Source organism: Orycteropus afer, unplaced genomic scaffold (genome assembly GCF_000298275.1).
Source record: "Orycteropus afer afer isolate SDZICR_OR568_19922 unplaced genomic scaffold, OryAfe1.0 scaffold00144, whole genome shotgun sequence".
Classification (NCBI taxonomy): domain Eukaryota; kingdom Metazoa; phylum Chordata; class Mammalia; order Tubulidentata; family Orycteropodidae; genus Orycteropus; species Orycteropus afer.
The window spans coordinates 2,934,197-2,958,911 of record NW_006921731.1 but is presented as its reverse complement, the minus strand read 5'-3'; the positions used below and the strand labels follow the sequence as shown (position 1 = coordinate 2,958,911).

At 43.7% G+C, this 24,715-nt stretch overlaps 1 protein-coding gene across 1 annotated transcript in view; it reads right to left on the bottom strand.

Annotated features, from left to right (window-relative positions):
- SRGAP3 (SLIT-ROBO Rho GTPase activating protein 3) overlaps positions 1-24,715 on the bottom strand; it is a 432,226-nt gene that overhangs the window by 159,297 nt on the left and 248,214 nt on the right. The window contains exon 4 of the mRNA XM_007945843.1: positions 3,323-3,385. Within this exon, the coding sequence (XP_007944034.1) occupies positions 3,323-3,385 (63 nt within the window). The remainder of the gene's footprint in view (positions 1-3,322; positions 3,386-24,715) is intronic.

The following is a 24,715-nucleotide window of genomic DNA, read 5'->3' as shown; positions in this document are numbered from 1 at the left end:
TGTGGAGTCATCTATTTGGCTTTTCAACTCTTTTAACATCTGATTTATGTATTTTGGGGCTCTTTCATTGGGTCCATAAATATTTATTATGGTTATATCTTCATGTTCAATTGATCCTTGTACCATTATATAATGTCCTTCTTTGTCTCGTATGGTGGTTTATAGACTGAATTTTATCCCTGCAAAAAATATATTGAAGTCTTAACCCCTGTGAATGTGACCTTGTTTGGAAATAGGGTCTTTGACGACATTATTAGTTAAATTAACATGAAGTCATACTGGAGTGGGGTGGATACTACTTCAATATGACTAAAGCCAAAAAATCCAAACCTACTGCTGTGGAATCTATCCCAACTCATAAAGACCCTATTGCACAGAGGAAAACTGCCCTATAGGGTTTCCAAGGAAGCAGACTGCCTCATCTTTCTCCTTCACAGCAGCTGGTGGGTTCAAACTGCCAACTTTTTGATTAGCAACTGAGCGCTGTATTAGAGTTTAAAATTCTAAAGCACTTGGGGTTGTGGGAGGCTGTGGTCCACGGTGAACCCCTACTCCATTTTGAGGCCTGACATAAATTTTAGACACCATTTGGGTTCTTTCTGACCATTAAATCAGCATTGTGGCTATGCACAGACAAGTTCTAGTACAAACCTAGGGAGGAGCATTTTGCTTTCAGGAAGAGTATGTTTGAAAGTAGATTATGCTCACACAAAGAACTAGGAAACTTACCTGAGTGTGTCTTTTTCTAATTTAAATTAAGGTTGGGGTCCTGGTGTTGTTTTGTAGCCACATGGTTCATGTGATTCAGGCCGTATGATCATGAGTCATATCCAGACCACCAACTAGTCAGGTAGTCAAGGACCAGAACCAATCCTGTAACACTTTTCTATCTTCAATTTTGTATGTATCCCAAGCATGGTCCTTTCCCCAATTCTGTAGTTTCACCTGCAACAGTGATGAATCTATCTGCCACCAATCATGATTTTGTGATGATTATTTTTTTCAATCATATCTAATGGTCATGACTCAGCGGACTCCATTCAGCTTTCTGTACTGAAACATGCTGATGGTTTCCCTCATCCTGGATGATTATCTTTGTCTTGTCTTCATCCTATCTAAACCAAATAATAGTATCTCTATTAAACCTATTTGAATCTGGGGGTCTCTTCTCCCCTATTACAGCACTTAACCACTGCACTATCAGGGCTCGTTCAGAGGTATAAATAATAATGGTAATATTAAGAATTCCTGATCTACCAGGGCTTGTTGTCTTCCTTCTTCTAAGTGGTACTTTATACATATGATCTCCTTTAATTCTCACGAATGTGCAAACATAAGGGATAGAGTTTGGATTGGAACTCAGGTCTCTGAGACTTCAGTGTGCATGCTTTAAGCCACTAAGCTATTCTTACCCTTTGTGCCCCCACCTCCACCATGTCCAGCTGAATCAGAGCAATATGTTTCCCCAAGCAGCAATTCTTTTTTTGCCCTAAGCAATGATTCAAGTACTTGGAATCACAGACCGAAGAGTTTCAACTTAAAAATTACCTTCCTAGGAACTCACACCCCACTTTGCTGATTGAGAAAACTTTGAGCAAAATTGCCTTGCCCAAAGTCCTGAAACTGGTTGGAATTCAAGGCAATGCTTTCAAATTGAGGTCCAGGCTCTTGGACAAAGGCTCTTGATCCTCAAGTAGTCTATCATGTGCTGGCTACACTGGGCATAAGAATATCAAAGAGAGGTGTCTATTTACAGCCTGCTGTTCCTTCCCTTCATACTAAAAACAAAACCAAACTTACTGCCATTGAGTCATTTCCAAATCTAGCGACCCCTCCTTGGGTTTCTGAGGCTATCTCTGTGGAATTAGGTTGTCCAACCTTCCTTCCATGGAGTGGCTGGTGGGTTTGAACCAGCAGCCTTCTTGTTAGCAGTCAAATGCCTTAGGCATTACGCCACTAGAGCTCCCTGGGGCCTTAAGCACTGTGCCTTCATACTAGGGGTTTTCAAATATAATTTCAGCAGCAGAATCTCTCCCCACCTCCATTAAGCTCATTGCTGTCAAATTAATTCCAAGTCATAGTAAACCTATCAGATAGAATAGAATAACTCCATAGGGTTTTCAAGGCTGTAACCTCTCCAGAAGCAGACTGCCACATCTTTCTCTTTCAGAGAAGCTGGGGGCTTTGAACCACTTACATTTTGGTTAGCTTCTGAGCCTTAACCACTGTACCACCAGGGCTCTTCTTGCCTTTTATAAGACATCCCTTTTAGAAGACTTCCCACCTACATCCTTCTTAATGGGAAACTTGATAAGGAATCCCTATATATTTAAAACATATAGTTTTTACTCTGTTCTGACCGCTGTGAGAAAAAGGGGCCTGGAGTTCTACCTGTCCTCACTTGCTTCCCAAGGCTGACCCTATGTCTCTCTACCTTTCTCTCTAAGGAGACCTACTGTACTTGTGTTCCCCTTTTCACTCACCTTCTTGGCTTCTTGGCAGTGAATTACTTCATATGGCCCATCTAGCCATAAGTCTTGTAACTTTTATCAAATGACTGGGCGAGACTATGTAATGAGGTGCTTGTGGCCCACCAAGGGGACTGGATAACGTGCTAATAATGCAAATAAGGTGCGTGGCACCCTTGTGGAGGTGGGGCCATGGCAATTAGGTGTATGGAGTGCTAACAAGGGAATTGGTCAATTTTGCCATCCAACTATGTTTAAAATAAGGCATCCCAAAGGCAAGGTTGGGGCTGGGGGACCACTGCCACCAAGAAGTAGGGATGGAGTGGAGCATGTCCTTTGGCTATATTGTCCCCATGCTGAAAGCCTCCTAGACTGAAGAGATATAACATCAGAAATGGCAGGAAATAGTGAGAAGCAGAGGCAGAGAAACAGTGGCAGCAGAGGCTGCAAAACGAGATCACTTGGAGATGGCAAAGTGGGATTCCTGGTCCATGGAGTGAGAAAGCTGAGTGCCTTTGGGCAGAAGGCTTGCAGGCCGAGTGAGGTGCCTCTGGACCCTTACTGGCAGAGTTAAAGAGCTTTCAACCAAGCAGGAAGGAGGCCAGGCTAAGGTCCATTTGACTCTCTTGTGAACTTTTAAAAACTACAGATGCTCAGAGCCCTGCCCTGATGTTTAGAATCAGATCTGGGATTGAGGACATTACATCTTGCCATGAAGACCCATTGTAACTCCTGCATAAGACACAGCAAAAAGCCCCAGGGTCATCCCAGACCTCTGCTTAGCCTCCCTCCAGTCCTGGGTGTTGAAGAAAAGGGCCCCAATCCAAACTACAGTAGAGGCTGTGCAGACTTACCGTGTAGAGCTCATTGGTGACCTTCAGGAGCTCCTCATGCATCTGCAGGCCAATCTCTTTGCTCTGGAATATGGAAAACAAATGTCAGAGGGCCAGAAGGTTGCTGGTCGCATCTATCAATTTCTTTTCAAATACAGAAAAATCAGCAAAGTTTAGGGTGAAGTGGGAAGTGGGGTAGAAGTCAATATAAATTTCATGGTTCTAGACCTAAACTTCTCAGCCTATGTCCATGAAATAAACCCACAGAGAGATGCCCCTTGCAAAAAGAATTCTCTGGTCACACAAATTTGGGAACCCTGAATATCACCTGACTACTGGTGATTCACAGTGACATTAGCATGCTAAACATTCTGAACCATCCTACAGCCATCAACCTGTTCTGAACTCCCTAAGCTGATATGCCAGAATACGCTGTGCTCAGTGCTTATTAACATCTCATGAAAGCAAGTGAATATGTTTGTTGAGTGAACAAATGAAGCAACAGCTTCTCTTAGCCTGAGTTTCCTTCTCTGTAAGGGCTTCATAGAATGCAGTTTGGGAAATAATGATGTAGCATCTCAGTACATGGTGAGAATGAATGGTATTCTCAGGTTATCCCAGAAGACTCCTGGTCAAGTGCCCTCCTGGTTCCTGGTGCTTGTCCTCCTTGACTAGGAAGCAGCTGTTGATATCTGTCAATCAGTGTCACACCAGTCCAGAGAGGCTGAGATCACTGACTTTCTGACACCAAATTGTGTGGTGGACAACGAATCCCACTCTACATGCCAGCTGTATCCTATGGGAATCTCAGCCTCCATTCTTCCCTGGTCAGTCAAGATCCCAGCTGCCCACACAGCCCTCTCTCTGTCACCCCCACTAGGCCAGCAGGTACCAGCCTCAGGTATGGGCACATTCTCAGGAACTAGGACCAAAGGCCAAATTGTTTACTGCAAAGGGGTTCCACACCTCACAGCACCCATTTGGACATGAACATCTTGTTTTTCAGAGCCTGGTTACCACAAATGCCGGGAACCTTGTTTGGATCTCAAATTTCAGTCCAGCCTCCCCCATGCTGTTGCCTTGTCTGCCCAACCTCATCTCTTGCTGCCTGGATCCTGGCAGGAAGACAGCTCTACACCATCAACAAGTTTGTTCCTCAAATTAAATAGGAGCAGAACAGGTCAGTGCTACCAGCTGCCTGTGTGGCCTTGGATAAGTCACTGTCCTCTGTAACCCTCAGTTACTGCATCTAAAATTAAAAAGTTAAACTAAAGTAGTGCTTCCCAAAGAATGGTCTGGAGGCCATTGATGGGCACTACTCTAAAAGGGCCAGGGCTTCTGTGGCCAAATACCTTTGAGAAAAGCTGGTGAAACAAAGTCAGGCAGGTTTTCTTGACCACAGAACTTCCTGAGGCTTTAATAGCCTCCTGTGCACAGAGACTTTCTCAGAGGCGCAGAGGGGGCGGTTGTTGTTGTTGTTGTTGTTAGGTGCTGTCGAGTCATCTCCAACTTATAGTGATGTTATGCACAGCACAACGAAACACTGCCCGGTCTTGTGCCAGCCTCATGATCCTTGTTATACCTGAGCCCACTGTTGGAGTCACTGTGTCAATCCATCTCATTGAGGGCCTTCCCCTTCTTCATTGACCCTTCAAGCATGATCTCCTTCTGCAGGGAATGGTCCCTTCTGACAACATGACCAAAGTAGGTGAGACGAAGTCTGGCCATTCTCACTTCCAAGGAGCAGTCCAGCTGCACTTCTTCCAGGACAGGTTTGTTAGTCCTTTTAGAAGTCCATGGTACTCTTATCATTCTTCTCCAACACCACAACTCAAAAGTATCAACTCTTCTTCAGTCTTCCTTATTCATTGTCCAACTCTCACATGCATAAGAGGCAATTGAAAGTACCATGATTTGGGTTAGGTGCACCTTAGTCTTTAAGGAGGGACAGTTAGTTGACCTCAACCCTTCTTACCTGAAGTGACTTACATGACTAGTATATTAATGGACAAGATTCAGAAAACAATAAACAAATGATCTCCATGGTTCCACCCAGCCTGAAGAGTCTAGGATTGTATGTTACTTTATGTATTACTATTATTATTATTATTATTATTGGTAAATATTCTCCCTGTTTGTCTAGACTGGAGTCCTTGGATGGTGCAAATGGTTAAGTGTTTGGCTACTAATTGAAAGGTTGGGAGACTTGAGTCCACTCAGAGGCACCTCAGACAGAAGAAAAGTCTGGTGATCTCCTTCCCAAAGGTCACAGACTTGAAAACCTTATGGAGCACTTTGACTCTGACACACATGGGGTCAGCGTGAGTGGGAATCAACTTGATGGCAACTAGTTTGAGTATTTTGTTAGCTTTTGCGTAGACCATCAAATTATGTTTCAAGCATTGACTCTTCCCTGAGGGGCTGCTCTCCCTTTGGGCTCCAGAGGCCTCACAGCTTGAACAGTTGCTGATGGGCAGAGACCAGCCTTCCTCCTGCCCCAACATAGGTCAGGAGCCCTGAACTGGTTATTGAAGCCTGTTCAGCTGTAGCTGAGGAAGACTCAGTGTCAGATATGATCTCTTCCTAGGCACCTTGCCCCACAGCCTCTCTCTCAGCTGCTGGCTATGGAATTTTGCCAAGTATCACCCCTCTGAAGGTAGTCCTTGCCTGTGCCCAGGATTTTCAAGAAATAGCAGAAAGCTCTGGAGAAATTCCAGAGATCTGTGTAGACCTCCCTTAGCTCTAGCAACTAAAGGACAAGGGATTCAGTTGGAAACCACGTCTGTGAAGTGAGCACTGAGGACCATCAGTAGAGTCATGAGAGCGGTGATTGGAAAACCCAACCATCTAGCCTCATCTCCTTGTACTCTCAGTTATTCTCTCAAATGGGGAGTCTGTGGCTCAGTTTCTACTATGGACCATTTACTGCCCTGTTCCCAGCCAATGCAGCTCACACACAGCCACCACCTGTCTGTCAGTGGAGTCTGTGTGTTGCTGTGATGCTAAACAGATTTCAGCAGAGCTTGCAGACTAAGGCAATCTACCTCCAAAAATCAGTCTGTGGAACACAATAGTCCAATGTGCTGTGCATGGGGTCACCATAAATTGAAGGCCAACTCCTCAGTAGCTAATAACAATAACCTGACCTTGGCCCACCACTGCTGAGTGCAAACTCTCTAACACCCCCCAGTGGCCTCTTCTCCATCCTCAGTCTCACCACAATCCCTGACGCCCAAGATCCTCTTTCTTATTTACTTTTCTGTTTTGACGGGAGCTCTGGTGGCGTAGTGCCTAAGGCACTTGACTGTTAACCAGAAGGCTGGTGGTTCAAACCCACCATCCACTCCTTGGAAGGAAGGTTGGGCAATCTACTTCTGTAGTGATACCGCCTGGAAAACCCAAGGAGGGGTCACTATGAGTCGGGTCCAACTCAACGGCACATAGCAACAACACTATTTTGACAAGTAATAAATGCACACAGTTAAAGAAACTCCAGCAGCTCTCAAAGTAAAAAGTAAAGGGTAAGTTTTCAGGGCTCCAGACCCTGTCCAGAGACAAATGCTCTAAAAAGTTTCTACTGATACCTTCCAGAAATAGTTTATAGATATATAAGCTTACATTCAGATATATATATATATATATATATATATATGTATATATTAACACAAGTGGCAGCATACTATGTACACCTTTGTATCTTGCTTCTTCCACTAACTATACATCTGAGAGAGTTTTTCCAAAGTGGCCTGTGTAGCAGTTCCATCCCCCTTTTTCACAGCTGTTGGAGATTCCATATACCAGATGTGTCAAAATTAATTTAACCCACTCCTTAGTGATGGACATTAGACTGTCTCCAGTGTCTTATTATTTCAAATAATGCAGCGACTACCCTTGTTCCCTGTCACTGTGCACTGTCCATGTGGGCAGGAACACCTGGCCGATAAATTCTTGGCAACAGCTTTGCTGGAGAAGGCCCTGCTTTCAGGACCCAACCTGGCCTTCTCAGTCCCTGCCCCAGCTGGCTCCCCTGTGGACTCTAGACCTCCACTTCCACTTGTCTGTGAAAAGCAGACAAATCACTATCTCACCAGCCTCTCTCCTGGGATCAATTCTGCATGACCTTGAGCCCAAGAACAAAGGCCCAATACAGTCTGGATGGTCCCTTATCATAGCAAACTCAAAAATATTCAAAAGTAAGCCCCTGAACTTTTCCTCACTCCTTGATTTTGGTCAATGGAATATCTTCCTAGGCAAGCTGTCTCAAAATCTTGGGGTTATCTTTGACACTTTTTTAAATCTTTCCTCCTCAATCCACAAGGCACCTGGTGGCACAGTGGTTAAAGCATTCAGCTGCTAACCAAAAGGTTGGTAGTTTGAACTCACCAGCCACTGCGCTGCAGGAGAAAGATGAGGCAGTCTGCTTCCATAAAGATTTACAACCTTGGAAACCCTATGGAGCAGCTCTACTCTGCCGTATAGGGTCACTATGAATAGGAACTAACTTTATGACAGTGGGTTTTGGTTTGGTTGCTCTATCCACATTTTGTGATTGCATTTTGCCTTCTTGCCCAACCCCTTGTTCTCTGTAGCAGACAATGCCAGTTCCACCCTCAACATTCATTCTTGCCATTCCTGTTTTCTAATAGTGCCATGAATTTGGCTCTGATTCATCCTTCCAGCTAAGCTCTTCCAGGGAGCTGACTCTATCCTCAGTGCAAGATGATGGATTCTGGTTTGTGTTGTTAATCCAGGGATGAGTACCTGGCTTAACTGAACAGAAAAAAAAAGATTTATAAGTTAAGTGGCAGGTTGTAGCTCTTCTACTGAGGGCTAGCAAAAAAGAAAAAAAAAAAAAAAAAGTATGTACACTGACTTTCTATAAAGCAAAACAAAACAAAAATCCTAAACCAGTTACAGTGAGTCAATTCCAACCCATGGCAACCTGATGAGCGTTTGAGCAGAAGTATGCGCCATAGGGTTTTCAATGGTTGTGTGCTTTCAAATGTAGATCACCAGCGAACAAACATATGAAGAAATGCTCACGATCATTAGCCATTAGAGAGATGCAAATCTAAACAACAATGAGATACCATCTTGCCCCAGCACCTAGCAGCAAAGTTCAACAAGACAGAAAATAACAAATGCTGGCGAGGATGCGGAGAGATTAGGACTCTCATACACTGCTAGTGGGACTGTGAAATGGTACAACCACTGTGGAAAGCAGTATGGTGATTCCTTAAAAAGTTGGAAATAGACATACCATTTGATCCAGCCATTCCTTCACTAAAGAAGTGAGAGCCATGAAAAGAACAGATATATGCACATCCATGTTCATCACAGCACTATTTACAATAGAAAAAAGTTGGAAACAACCCAGGTGTCCATCAACTGAGGAATGGATAACCAAACTATGGTATATACATACAATGGAATACTATGCAACGCTAAAGAATAACGTAGAATCTGCAAAACATCACATAACACAGATGAGCTTGGAGGACATTATGATGAGTGAAATAAGTCAATCACAGAAGGACAAATATTGTATTAGTCCGTTACTGTAAAAGTCAAGGAATGGTTTATATATGGAAGGAAATTTTCTTTGTTGGTTACCAGTGGTGGGAGGGGAGGGGAGAGAACACTGTTAGATAGGTAGAGATAAGTATTGATTTGGGTGAAGAGAAGGGCAATGTACCAAATGTGAGTGATCAACATGGTAGCATTAAGGAAGAGGAAAAAAAGAGAGGTATATGGGAGGTGCAGACAACAAAGATGAACTCTTTTGCATGTACAGTACTGCATTGTCAGTGAAGGCAAACACGGGTATATGGGTGGATAGATGGGTGGACAGGCTGAATTATTAGGTATGTCTATGCAGCAGAAGTATACCCAAGACCATGTATAGGGCTGGCAGACAATGGTTCTATAAGTGTATTTGTATGTTCTGTAAGAATTCCCAGGGGTATTGTAGAGCTGACAAGGGACAAGCTTGTCACTTCTTGATCACAGCCAGCTACCCAGAGGGAGTGAGTAGTTGAAACTGTGGGCTTGGGAGCATAGTCACAGGGGACATCAAGCTCAACTGGCATAACACTACACAAAACATTGTTCCACCTCCTACTTTGGCGAGTAGTGACCAGGATCTGAAAAGCCTGCAAGCACCAATCTAGATGCAATGATGGGTCTCTCCTTGTGCAGAGCAAAGAAGAATGAAGAAAACCAAAGATTCATGGAAACAATTAGTCCTCGTGACTAGTACACCATGTGATCCTCAGCTTATATGACTATGAGTGCATGGAGGGATGGACACAGGGAAGAAGTAACTATGGGGAGGAAGTGGGAGGGGAGTTGTTGCATTGTGGTAAATTGTAGTCAATGTCATAAGATAACATGGGTGTGAACTGCTGTATGGAAAGCGAATTTGTTCTGTAAACTTTCACCCAAATGACAATTAAAAAAAAAAAAAAATTAAAATAGATTTAAAAAAAATGTAGATCACCAAGCCTTTCTTCCAAAGTGCTTTTTGGATGGATTTGAACTGCCAACCTTTTAGTCAACCACTTAAGCATTTGTATCACCCAGGGACTCTAGTTACTGTTAAAGATGATGGAAAAATTTGGAACAGGATAGTGGTAATGGTTGCATGACATGGTGAGCATAATTAATGTCACTGAATTGTACATGTAATAAATGTTGAAATGGAAAATGTTATTATATATATTTCACCACTATATATATATATTTAAAGCATGTAATCCTAATGGCTGCCAACAGCCATCTCAGGACCAGAAAAGGCAGCAGCTTAGGATAGCAGAGCCAAACAAGCCTGGGTCCTGGACAACCTCATGAGCAATAACTGAACAAAGTCCAGAGCCTGCCTCCCAGAGAACACCCACTACTGTAGCTTTATTACTTAAGCCACTTTGAGTTGATGTTTCTACTTACTGACAGCCAACAGCATCCTAAGGGATACAGTTCCATTTCCCACCATCAGTCCTCAGAACAAGCACAGTATCATCATAGGCCCAGATCTCTGAAAAGGCTTCCTAACAAGGCCCTGAATTCTGTCTCTTTGGGCTAATGGCCCATCCTGCAAGCCAGGGCCAGAGTAATTTCCCAAACATTGTTTCACTGTATCTCTCCAAAGCCCACTGTGATGGTTAAGGTTATGTGTCAACTTGGCTGGGCCATGATTCTCAGTGGTTTGGCAGTTATGTAATGATGTCGTCAAACCCATGATGTGATCTAATGTGATCAGCCAATCAGTTGTAAGGGGATTAGGATGGGATACAACACCCTTAATCAGGTCATAGCTCTGATCCAATATAAGGAGAGTTCCCAGGGATGTGGCCTGCATTTTATCTTCTCCCAAAAAACTCAAACTCACTGCCATCAAGTAAGACCCGACTCATAGCGACCCCTCCTTGGGTTTCCGAGACAGTATCACTATGGAAGTAGATTTCCCAATCTTCTTTCTGAGGAGAGGCTGGTGGGTTTGAACAGCCAGCCTCTGGTTAGCAGTCAAATGCCTTAGGCACTATGTCACCAGAGCTCCTGATCTTTTATCTTACAAGAGACAAAAGGAGAAAGAAGTCCAAGAGCACTAGATGGTGCAATGCTACCAATGCCAACCACTCAGACAGGGATCAAAACTGAAGATCCTATATAGAGTGGGAAGAAAAATGTGGAACAAAATTCAAAAACACAATAAATGACCAGAATTTACCAGTTGGATAGACTGGTAAAATCCCCAAGACTATGACCCTGGGTTATCCTTTGGGCCTGGAACTGGACTCACTTCTGTGTTTGGCTCTCAGCCAAATAGTAGAAAGGCCTACAAGCAGAACACCTACTCCAGGGAGATGCACCTCTTAGACCAATCAACCATTAGAGATCAGAAGGGCAGCATTTGTGTTGGGGGGAAAGCTGGCTAGACTGTAATGCAGAGATAAGAACACAGAGGGGTAGTAACAGGGAGGAGATGGGAGGAGAGCTGTTTATTGTTGGGATTGTAATTGGTGCCATGAAGCCAAATGTGTATGAACTGTTGAGAGTAAAATGAATCAGCTTTGTAAATCTGTAACCAAACCACAATAAAAAAATAAAAAAGGAAAAGCAAGCAGAGAGAGCTGGGAGTAGAGTGCATTCTTTGGACCCAGAATCCCTGCACTAGGAACCTCCAAGGCCCAGGGGAAGATTGATGCCTGGGCACATAGATGTTGAAAGGTGACAAGGATCTTCTCCCACAGCTGACAGAGAAAGAAGCCTTTCCCTAAAGCTAGTGCCCTGAATTTGGACTTCTAGCCTCCTAAACTATGAGAGAATAAATTTGTTTGTTTAAGCCACCCATTTGTGGTATTTCAGTTATGTGGCACTAGAAAGTAAGGCACCCCCTCACTGCCTAGAGGATCAAGTCCCAGCTCCTTTGCTTGACTTACATACAAGGCTCCACACAACTAGCACAGTTCTGGTTACACAGTAGAAAGAGGTGATTTTTGGAGCCACAGGGACCTGGATTCAAGGTGAACTTTAAATCATTTAATCTCTCAGCACTTCAGCTTCCCTGTCTATAAAATGAGCACCCTGTTTATGTCCTTCTTTGCACTTAAAACCAAAAAAAAAAAAAAAAAAAAAATTGCCATTGAATCAGTTCCAACTCATGTATGTTAGCCCTATGTATGTCAGAGTACAACTACACTCCATGGAGTTTTTAACGGCTAATTTTTTGGAAGTAGATGACCCGGCCTTTCTTCCCAGGAGTCTCTGGGTGGGCTCAACTCTCTAGTTATTTGGTTAGTGGCCAAGCATGATAACCATTTGTACCACCCAAGGACTCCTTGCACTTATAAAGGGGAGTGAAATTATCTTTCCTGTTTACTTATATATTCATTTATTATTTGCTTCCCCCACTTGAATGTGAGCCTCATAATAGCAAAAGGACTTCCTCTTTAGTGGTGGATGCTGTGATGTGCCGCTCAGATCCCACAGCTGCTGAGAGTGCTGCTGGCAGACAGCTCTCAGCTGTGAGCACCCTCAGGGATGGCCTCAGCAGACAAAGTGACAACCCTTCCCAGGGTGGCCCTCAACCATAGGCTGATCCATGCAGGGTACAGAAACCTGTCTCAACTTGTACAGCTCTGAAGGGTTGTTTCATCTTTAGAACCCCCCGCTGAGCTGCTAAGCCTTCTAGTAAGGCTGCTTACCCACATCACAGTTCAACCTTACCCTGTTTCCTCCTTTTCCCTGATGAAATGCTGAGCCCAAGTCTCCCAAATCAACCTCTTTTGTGCTAAATGCAGATGTCTCAGAGTCTGTTTCCTGCGGTACCCAGGCTCTAACATCTACGTTCCCCATGTCCATGTCCTTGGGATAACATGGAGCCTGCCACATAACGGGTGAATAGTGAATGTTTGTTGAGTGAACAAATGAAGCAACAGCTTCTCTAAGCCTTAGTTTCCTTCTCTGTAATCTGGGATGTGGCATATGTCAAGTCCCTGAAAGAATGAAAAAAGATAACACATATGGCAGCACTTGGTACCATGACAGGTGTAAAATTAGTAACAGGCTGAATCAATGCCTGCTAGATGCCAGGGACAAGGCTAGGAAGGGCCCAGAGACCAGAATCTTCCAGTTTGGCAGAGTGCAGGGTCAAGAATACAAATAATTCTAAAGCAGAAGGGAGGAAGGGCTGCAAAACAGTGACAGGTGATGTGAGGTGGGATGAAGTGATAGGAGAATGGAAGGGGTGCTACCAGAGCAATCTCACCTAGTCTGACTGGCCAAAGAAGACATTCTAGGCAGGGGCACAGTCCCAGCAAAGGCTTGCAAACCAATCAGGAATGTTGTTGTTGTTGTTGTTGTTATGTGCCATCGAGTTGGACCCGACTCATAGTGACCCCTCAGCCCAGGAGGTATCACTACGGAAGTAGATTGCCCAACCTTCCTTCTGAGGAGTGACTGGTGGGTTTGAACCACCAGCCTTCTGGTTAGCAGTCAACTGCCTTAGGCACTATGCTACCAGAGCTCCTAGGAAGCGGGGTGGGGTTGGGGGGGTGGGGGAGTCTAGTTTGCAAAGAGAGAAGCAAAGCAATAGAATAGCAGAAGATAAGCTAGGAATGAGACTGGGTCAGATCACAGAGGCTTATGTGGTATGAGCTCATTCCAAGTAGAATGGGGAGGCACTGAAGGTTTCTGAGCTGAAGAATAAGACAATCAGAGCTGTGCTTCTAGAAGATTAGGGATGACGGTGGTGTGCCCACCCCTCGTCTGTCAGTTTGTCATACTGTGGGTAGCATACATGTTGCTGTGATGTTGGCAGCTATGCCACCAGTATTTCAAATACCAGCAGGGTCACCCATGATGGACAGGTTTCAGCAGAGCTTCCAGACTAAGACAGACTATGAAGAAAGGCCTAGCAACCAACTTGCAAAAATTAGCCAACAAAAACCTTATAGATTACAACAGAATGGTGGCTGACTTGTTTGCTCTGGACACGACATAAGAAGGGATCAATTGCTAGAGGAATACATCACGTATGGTGGGATAGAGTACTGGTGAGGGAGAGAAAAGACCCTCGGTGAGATGGGCTAGCACATTAGCCACACAATGGACTCAAATATGCTTTTACCCAAACATGCTAGGCAACGTTTCATTACTACATGAGGCCACCATGAGTGTCTGTAAGATGTTCGGAGAATGGGTTAGATGGAAGGGATTAGCGGTCTAGTTCTTATGGTTCCTCAATAGGACTTTAAGTCTCCAGATGGACTTACCCATATCTCTGCTCCTCTCCCCCTCAGCACTAAGCACAGGGGCTGACCACCCAGTGATCCTGTTACTGAACTGCATAGGATTCTAAAGCATGATTTTTTTTTTTTTTTTTTAATAGTTGGGATTGGTTGAGAAGGGAAATATGCTTAACTGCAACTGTAGTTTCAGAAACTACTGAATGAAGAAACCAAACCAAACATTCCATCAAGAACAAGGAGGCCAAAGCCCTGATAATCTCCAGTCGATACACTCACACCCAGCCCTTGGGGACTCAAGTGGCAATGTATTAGCACTTAGGATCCACATTTCTCAAATTGCTTTCATGCCTGTGGAGTTAGGGATGGTAGGCTGCTTCCTTTATGCACAGGAAGTGTGTGAACTATGGAAAGTGATGGAATTGGGCAGCCGTTGTTACTCAGGCTTGAAAGGACAGAGCCCTGGCTCTCTGATCCAAATAAGCCTGTGAAATCAGCTGAACCAGCTCCAAGGGCCAGCTGTCTGAGAGCAGGTCATGCTGGGCCCTGCCTGGTTCCCCATCCTCTACCTTGTTCTTCTGCCCACATCTAAAACCAGTTAGATTTCCCTCAGCACTACTCATATTTGGGGCTAGATAATTCTCTGCTGTGGGATGCTGTCCAGTGTATAGTAGGGTATTTAGAAGCACAGCATTCCCCACCCTCACACCCCAAGTTATGACAACCAAAAGTATCTCCCACCAAAAACCAAAGCCATTTTTCCATTTGAGTCAATTCTGAAAATTATTTCCAGAGTTGTCAAATGTTCCCTGGGGCAGAAGCACTACCTTAGATCATGGACCTCAAAGCGGCAGATTCTCTGGCCAGCAGACATGTTTTGTTTGGCCATTCAATGTTTTCAGAAAATCTGAACACTTTCCTGGCATTTAAAATTCAGGAAAGTTCCCTTAGACTTTCAGCTCTTCTTGAAAAACTAGAAGATCCAGTAATACTGGGCCTCCATCTCCAGCACAGCTGCCCCTATGAAGGGGCTTGTGCTTTCTGTTGGCCACAATGTCCAGCATTTTGCTTCTCACCCACATCACCCATCTGGACTGTAGAGGCTTTTGGACTCATGGCCTAAAATCCAGTGTGGTCTCTCAGGGGGAGAGCAAGTGACTACCCACAATGCGCCAACACTAATTTAGTATGACCTGCTAAGCCAGGACATCTGAGAGTCCCTGCTGAATTACCTTTCTCACATCCCAACATCTGAGAGACATTGAATAGTGTCTTGTTCCTGAAACCAAGCCTAGTGCTCCCCATGGTCCGCCCCACCTGTGTGGATTCACAGCACCACATGAACTCAGGGTCATGTCTCCAGTCCTTCTGACTTCACTCTCTCCTCTTGGACCTCTGTGGCTAATTTCTCACCTAGCTTTGATTCAATTTACACAAATATTTATTGAATACCTACTAGATACCAGCCTCAACCAGGCATTAAAGATGCAAAGCTGAATGAAATATTGTCCTTTCTCTCAAGCAATAGTCCTATCAACAGCACCTAGCATGTATGGGGCACTTTTCAGTTTCTCAATATTGCCCTAAGTCACTTCCATACTAAACAACTCACTGCCGTTGAGTCGGATCTGACTCATAGCGACCCCTCCTTGGGTTTGTGAGGCAGTATCACTGTGAAGTAGATGCATTATTTAATTAAAACCTATCCCACTGCCATCAAGTCAATTCCAACTCATACTGACTCTCACTGGGTTTCCAAAGCTGTAAATCTTTATGGAAGAAGACTGCCTCATCTTCTTTCCATGGAATAGCTGGTGGGTTTGAATCTCTGATCTTTTGGTTAGCAGCCAAATGTCTTACCCACCAGCTCCTTAATTAAAACCTGTAAGGCATGTAAAAAACAAAAACAGCTGCTGAAGAGTTGATTCTGACTCTATATATTCTGTGCTCCACAGGGTTTTCAATGGCTGAGTTTTCAGAAGTAGATTGCCAGGCCTTTCTTCTGAGGAATCTCTAGATGGATTGAACCTCCAACCTTTTGTTTAGTAGAGAGCACATTAACAATTTGCACCACCCAAGGACACTACATGTGTATACATACATTATGAGGTCTCTGGTAGCACAAATGATTTGCACTCAGCTGGTAACCAAGAGGTTGGTGGTTCAAACGCACCCTGTGACACCACAGAAAAACAGACCAAGCAATTCCTTCTGTAAGTTACAGTGTTACAGCCAAGAAAACCCTATGGAGCAGTTCTACTCTATAACACATGGGGTCACCACAAATCAGAATCAACTTGACATCACAAGACAACAACTCTGTGTGTGTGTGTGTGTATGTATGTGTATATATATATATATATATATATATAAGGTAGGTAGTACAATATTGCTAGTCCCACTTGACAGATGAAGATTAGAGGCTCAGATCAAGCAACTTGCCCAAGTTTGCACAGCTAGAAAGTGTAGAGTCAGGATTCAGTTTTTGGCTGGTCCATAGTGTAGTGCCTAAGGCACTTGACTGCTAACCAGAAGGCTGGTGGTTCAAATTCACCAGTCACTCCTCGAAAGGAAGAATGGGCAATCTACTAATCTACTTCCATAGTGATACCACCTCAGAAACCCAAGGAGGAGTTGCTATGAGTCGAGTCTGACTCGATGGCACATAACAACAACAGCATTGTAATGACTTACTATGGCATACTTTCTTAGGGCTCAGTAAGAGTCGCAGATATACAGATCAAAAGAAGCCTTTCCAATGCTATAATAGAGATGAATCCAGACCATAAGAAAGGTATGAAGGAGGGTGAATCTTCTAGACACTGTCTACCTTTCTCATCACCTGCATAGATACCTATATCCCTAGCCCTTTCCCCTCCTCTACTTGTAGGCAGATCTAGTTCTAAGCCTTCATCCTTCTTGACCTACCCTGCCCTGCTATGAATAAATTAGCCATGATGGCCATCTCTTGTTTCTCCCTTCCTCCTTCTGATGACAGAAGATGAAGTACAGTTGGGACTGACCCTTGCTTGCCTGGCCACAGAAGTTGGCCTATTGGGCACAGGACCTGGTCCTAAACAGAGAGTTTTAGTCCCTTGAGACCAATGACTGATCAGAGATAGAAACTTGCCCCAGGCTGAGCCAATAAGAATCTTCCCTGGGAACTTTCTAATAACCACACTCCCAAAGATCATCTCTCCTCTAGGGTTCCAAGATAGGACAACAGGAGTCTTGGGTTTCCTGCAGCCATTGTGCCCACCACAAGTAGTGAGCCAGAGTCTTGACAAAAGCCTTTGAGTCTCTGGATCTAGTAATGCCTGAACAGGTTTTATCTCTGGATTTTTCAGTTAAAACTCAAACCAAACTCACTGCCATCAAGTTGATCCAACTCATAGAGACCTGCTTTGAGTTTCCAAGGTGGTAAATCTTTACAGAAGTACATTGCCCAGTTTTCCTTCTGTGGAGTGGCTGGTGGGTTTGAACCGCAATCTTGTGGTCAGCAGTCAAATGCCTTAAGCACTACACCACCAGAGCTCCTTACTTATGTGAAAGAATACCAACGTAAGTCCATGCTTATTTAAGTCTGAAGATCCCAAAATGACCCCTGAGAAAGATCATCTTCTAAAAACCCTCCCCTAAGCACCAGCTTTCAAACATTTACCACAGAGGGATGAATTTCCAAACAATTAGAGCATAAGCTCCTTATATACAAGGACCCTGACTTCATGGTGTCTGCCATCACAAAGGCTTGCACACAGAAGGAGCTCCTCAAAGGGTTGTGATGAGCTCATGGGCACAAAACCCCAAGGGGCCATTGAGTCAACCCAAACTCATGGCAACTGCATGTGTGTCAGAGTAGAACTGTGCTCCACAGGGTTTTCAATGGCTGGTTTTTGGAAGTAGACTACCAGGGTTTTCTTTCAAGGCACCTCTGGATGGTCTTGAACCTCCAACTTTCCAGTCAGCAGCCAAGTATGACAATGTGTGCACCACCCAGGGACTCCAATTGATATACCAAAGCTGCACAAAACAAAACAGAGAGAGGCAAAAGGTGGCCAACTTTTCATTTCATTTCTTTGACTAGAAACCAGACACACAAAAACACATTCATGATAAGATGGGATTGCTGACAAAATTTTTCTTGACATGAGACAGTTACTGAGTGAAATAAATTTCTGTGCTGTGAAAATCTTGCCATGTGTGGCTTGATTTGGTTTTCAAATGCAGTATTAATCATACTTTGTTGGGGGGACTCTCAAAAACATCTTTTTAAGCCCCAGGACTTTAAGAGCTGTATTTGAAAAGTTCTATTTTTAAAGGGCATGTCTCTATCTCCCCAAAACCAACTCAAAGGTGAGTCATTTCCAGGGCTAAAAAATAATCTATGTTTGAAAAATAATACTTTCTTAAATTGATGGGTTTAAATGACAAGGGTCTCATTTATTTCTTTAAAGGAGACATTGCAAACAATCCTTTGCAAAAGCTTGAGGTAGGAGAAAGGGCATCCTTTACTCATTGTAAGAGACTTGTCATCTCTCAACTATCTATGGTGCCTCCAGGCCTCTCTCCTCTCATCCCATCAAACACTGCTGTAGCAAGTCCTGTCCCTCCTTCCTTGTGCTTTGCTTGAATGCTTGAATATATAGATGTTCTCATGATAGGTTACTTTTGGGGCTATTCCATGGTTTTCTCATTCTATAGTTCAAAACAAAACAAACTGTCTCTTGCACTTCTAAACTCAGACCAATACCATTCACTGCTTTTCCACACTGCAGCTTGTTTTCACTGAATAACAAGCCTTGCGGCACTTTTTGAAGAGGCACTGGCTTTCTGAAATCGAATGTGCTGTCATTTTCAAAGAAAAGGCTTCAAAGGTGTGTCTCAGGGGGATCAGCTTCTATAGTCTATCCCAGAAGGTCAGCTCAGGCTTGCCACAGCAGCTTGGACTAACTATTCCTCCCAGCTGTGCCTACGTCTCAGTCACATCCCCATACCTTGCCTCTGGACATCACCCTTAGCCCCACCTTCCATCCATCACCTGCCTTTCTCCATTCCTGGACACCTCTTTTCTTTTCCTCCCCTTCCTAGACTAATTTACATGTCCTGTTTCTACAATTCCAAATGTTGCCATCTGTTTGTTTTTGCAAGAAGATGAAATGTAATAATATAGCTAACAAGCAGCAAAGTTATGATAACTTCTTAGTCACAGCCAACCATCCTGAGGGAGTGAGTAGTTGGACCTATGGGCTTGGGATCTGTGGTTGCAGGGGACATCAAAAGCAACTGGCATAACATACTACACAAAAACATTGTTCTTCATCCTACTTTGCTAAGTAGTGACTGGGGTCTTAAAAACTCATAAGCAGCCATCTAGATGCAATAATGAGTCTCTCCTCATTCAGAGCAAAGAAGAATGAAGAAAACCAAAGATGCTTGGAAACTGTGAGTCCAAGGGACCAGTGGCCATGCTAACCTCAGCCTATATGATTGTGAGACCTGAACTAGATGGTGCCCAGCTACCACTCTCACCCACTTGGAAAGGGATCAGTGCAGGAGATCCTGCATAGAGTGGGAGAACCATTTGGAACAAAACTTAAAATCATGGAAAAAAAAAAAAAAAAGGACCAGACTTGATAGAGGCACTAAATTTGCTCTGTAAACTTCCACCCAAATCAAAATAAAAAATTATAAAAATAAAAAGATGAAATGTAGGTTTGAGTCCTGAACTCCTCCCCCTTTTGCCACATTGAAATTTCATACTGCAAGGAAGCAGGAAGGCTCTGGAACCACTCATCCAGTGTTTGTGGCAGAGGTGGGCCCCACTGATGCCTACCCCACAACCTAGCAATGGGCTAAGGCAGTGACCCTAGCATCACCCGTTATCTTGTTTCCCCTATAATTACTTACAGGGACTCTTTGGGACCCTGCTTACTCTGAAAGTTTCATTTGCATTTTCAGAAATGTTTAAAATAACAGGCTAGAGGGAATCCCAGAATACCTCTAAACAGCTGTTAAGGCATGACCTGACATGGTCAGGGTAGGAGTTTCTGAATCACTACTAATAATACTAAATACTATTATTAATACTACTACTTATATTAACATCATTAACAAAAATATCTTATAGTATTATTACTAATAATACTTATTATGAATAATAACAACGAAAATAGCTGTAGTTTCTTGATCTCTTAGCATGTCCTGGGCATAGTGATTAGTGCTTTCCAGATAATGCTTCATTTAAGCCTGATACCAGCTCTTAAAGGAGGCACTATCATAACCCCAGGGGGCAGTGGTAGAATTCAGGGGTAGAATTCTTGCCTTCCATGCAGGATTCCTTAGGCATTCTGGTGGCGTAGTGCCTAAGGCATTTGACTGCTAATCAGAAGGCTAGTGGTTCAAACCCACCAGCCACTCCTCAGAGGGAAGATTGGGCAATCTACTTCCATAGTGATATTGCCTCAGAAACCCAAGGAGGGGTGGCTATGAGTTGGATGGGACTCCACGATAGTGAGTTTTGTTTTGTTTTTTGATGAAGGTTTCCAGCCAACACACCTCATGCAGCCATGACCCGTTTGTCAGTGGAGACTTGGGTATTGCTATGTCAGTAATATTCAGCAGAGCTTCCAGACTACAGACTAGGAAGAAGGACCTGGTTCCAAAAATCAGCCAATGAAAACCCTATGGATCACAAGGACCTGATGGCAACTGATCATGAGAATGGTGCAGGAATAGGTAGACTTTTGTTCAGTTGTGCATGAGATCACCATAAGTCAGGGGCCAAGTCTGCAGTAACTAACAACAGTTAACCTCACTTTAAAGATTAGGACAAAGAGACTTAGGGAGGGTGAGTAATTTGCCTAAGATCACAGGGCTAGTAAATGTGGTACTAGCTCTGTTACCTCCATCGGGAAAGCTACCGCTGTACACGACTTTAAAACACAGTTCCCAGACAGTTAAAAAATAATTACAAAATTGTATAAAAAGCATACTGATATTTACAAGGCTCTCCTTTGGATCATCGTAAATATCAGATGACATTGAATGCCCAGCGCCATTCTGCAGCACCTCCTTATGTCTGTGACTAAGTCCAGGCCCTTCCCCGGGCTTCTAGGCCAAGGCGGATGGAGATGGTGTGAATACTGTGCTGAACTGCCAGTGCTCGGAACGCACCCAAGAGGAATAATCTTCCTTGACTATGTGCCTGATGCCAGCCTACTTGTTTCTGCCATGAAATCTCTGACTCACAGACAGGGAGTGAAGGTGGAGGATGGGGTGAGAGCTTGCAGTTCTAGGCAATGTGAGAAGGCCGTCTTCCTGGAAAACCAGTAACTATGCAAACCTGAAGCTGCTCACTTACCAGTTGTTTTCTCCCTCTCCGCACTATCTTCAAGGTGAATATGGGTATTGATGAGCTTATTTGTTAGATTCAAAACATAACTGGTCACTTATTACTGCTGAGTCACTGCTCTGAGACATAACTTTTACCCTCCTTGATTTTATAACCTGAGCTTCTCTTTCATTTGCATTGTTTGTGAAGGAGATGTGAATGAGGATTGCACTCACACTTCAAAAATGTCCCCACACTTCTATCCACACATGTGTGCACCACATATTCATACCCATCCATCCATCCATTATCTATACACCTTTCATCCTTCCACCTCATCCACTCTCCCACTCATCCATTCATCTCTCCCTCCCTTTTTTATCCATTCTCATCTCAACCACCTTGATCCAAGCCCTCTTTATCCTCTCATCAGTAATATCATAAACATGTAATTGCTCTCCTTAAAGGAGTTCCTGGGTGGCACGAATGGTTAGGCGCTCGACTGCTAACAGAAAAGTTGGCAGTTTGAACTCACCCTGAGGCACCTCAGAAGCAGAGGCCAGGCAATCTGTTTCCAAGGGGTCACAGCCTTGAAAGCCCTAAGGAGCAATTACACACTGAAATACTTAGGATAGCCATGAGTCGGAATAGACTCTATGGCAACTGGTTTGTATTTCTTTAGCTCTCTTTGAGTCCACCATCTCTCTTTTCAACAACACCTTATATACATATCAAAGTAATCATCATTACATTTGGTTCTGATCACTTCACCATCTATTCAGGAACCTTCAGTGGCTCTCTAATATCTAAAAAATAAAGCGTAGATTCTCAGTTTGACACCCAAGGTCCTCCTTGATGTGTTTCTGACTTGTCTCCTTTTTCCCCCTAATTTCTATTCTTCAATATTTAAAACACACAAAAGTACAGAAAAGAGCTATGAACATGCTAGCCAAATTAGATAACTGTCAAGATTTTGCTATTTTGGCTTCAGCATTATTTATGTATTTATTTTATCGTGATTTAGGTGAAAGTTTACAGAGCAAATTCACTTTCCATACGGCAGCAAACATACACTTAGTCTCTTGACATTGACTACAATTTCTCACAATGCAACAGCTCCCCTCCCACTCTCTCCCCACTTTCACCTCTTCCCTGTGTCACTCCCTCTGTGGACTCCTGCCCCCTGAGTTATCTCCCTGTGCATACACAGTCCCTCTACCCACCCATGACTGTTCTCTCCAAGGAGTGTATCCACCCAATGTAAATATTCAGCTCATATATGCCTGTCCTTCACCTGGGCGGAAGCCACAGAAGTAGGTTCAATTCCTGACCTGAAGGTCAGCTAGGGCCCATAGTCTCAGCAGTTCCACCAAGCTCCACCAGACTAGCAAACCTGGTCCTTTTCTTTCTTTTATTAATGATTTTGAGTTTTTCCACACCATTCTCCCATTCCATCCAGGATCTATATAGATCACCTCTGAGTGGTTGACAGTGGTAGCTGGGCACCATCTAGTTCTTCTGGTCTCATAGTCATATAGGCTATGGATCGCATGGTGTACTATGGACTAATTTTTCTATGAATCTTTGGTTTTCTTCATTCTTCTTTGCTCTGGATGAGGAGAGACCCATCGTTACATCTAGATGGCTGCCTGCAAGCTTTGAATATCCTAGTCACTACTCACGAAAGTAGGATGTGGAATAATGTTTTGTGTAGTATGTTATGCCAATTGAGCTTGATGTCCTCTACGACTATGATTCCAAGCCCACAGGTCCAACTACTCACTCCCTCTGGGTAGTTGGCTATGGCCAAGAAGTGATTACAACCTTGTCCCTTGTCAGCTCTACTATTTATACCTGGGAATTCTTATAGAACATGCCAATACACTTGTAGAAACATTGTCTGCCAAACCTATACATGGTCTTGGTTATACTCCCACCTGCATAGACATAACTAATAGTTCAGCCTGTCAACCCAGCTATCCACCCATATACCCATGTTTGCCTTCATGACAACGCAGTACTGAATGTGCAAAATGTTCATCTATGTTGTCTGTGCCTCTCATGTATCTCTCTCTGTCTTCCTCTTCCTCAGTGCCACCATGTTGATCACTCACATGTGGTACATTGCACTTCTCTTCACCCAAATCAATGCTTGTCTTTACCTATCTAACAGGGTTCCCTCCTTTCTCCTCCCACCCTGGTAACCAACAAAGAACATTTCCTTCCATAGATAAACCTTTCCTTGACTTTTTACAATAACAGACTAATACAGTATTTGTCCTTCTGTGATTGACTTATTTCACTCAGCATAACATCCTCCAAGTTTATCAACATTATGCAGTGTTTTCCAGATTCTATGTTATTCTTTAGGGTTGCATAGTATGCCATTGTGTATATGCACCATAGTTTGGTCATCCATTCTTCTGTTGATGGGCATGTAGGTTGTTTCATCTTTTGGCTATTGTAAATAGTGCTGCAACGAACATGGATGTGCAGATATCTGTTCTTGTCCTGGATCTCACTTCTTTAGGATATATACCTAGTAATGGAATGGCTGGGTCAAATAGCATTTGTAATTCCAACTTTTGAAGGAATCACCATACTGCTTCCACAGTGGTTGTATCATTTAACAGTCCCACCAGCAGTGTTTTAGAGTCCCAATCTCTCTGCATCCTTGCCAGCATTTGTTATTTTCTGTCTTGAATTTTGCTTCTAGTGCTGGGGCAAGATGGTATCTCATTGTTGTTTTGATTTGCATCTCTCTAATGGCTAATGTGCATGAACATTTCTTCATGTGTTTGTTGTTGCCTGAATATCCTCCTTGGTTATTCTGGTTACCTAGTGCTGCTCTGACAAGAAAAATACCACAAATGGGATGGCTTGAACAAACAGGAGTTTATTCTTACAATTTGGAGGCTTTAAGTCCAAGTTCAAAGTGCCAGGTTCTAAGGGCTGTGTGAAAGCCCCTCAACCTTGGATTGCAGCTCTGCTTCCTGCTCCCGGCCCACTGAAGCTGGAAACTTTTCTTGACTCAACTGCTGGTTGCTGAGGCTGACAGACCCAAGGTTGACAAGTAAAAAGACACAGTCCCGATGTTACAAACCCACACAGCAGGCCATTACTTCAAGTCCATTTAAGTCCAAAGATCGGCAGAGCATAGCAGGTTGCTGAGCAATGACACAGCTACATTCAGGGTCCAAGCGTGTCATAAGCTAGAGACTAGCCCCAAGGCTTCTCTTTATATACAGGAAGCAGACCACATCCCAAAGGCAGCTGCTCAGCTGCTTGTGGTAGATCCCACCATGGAGCTGATTGCCAGTCTCATCATGGGGAATAACT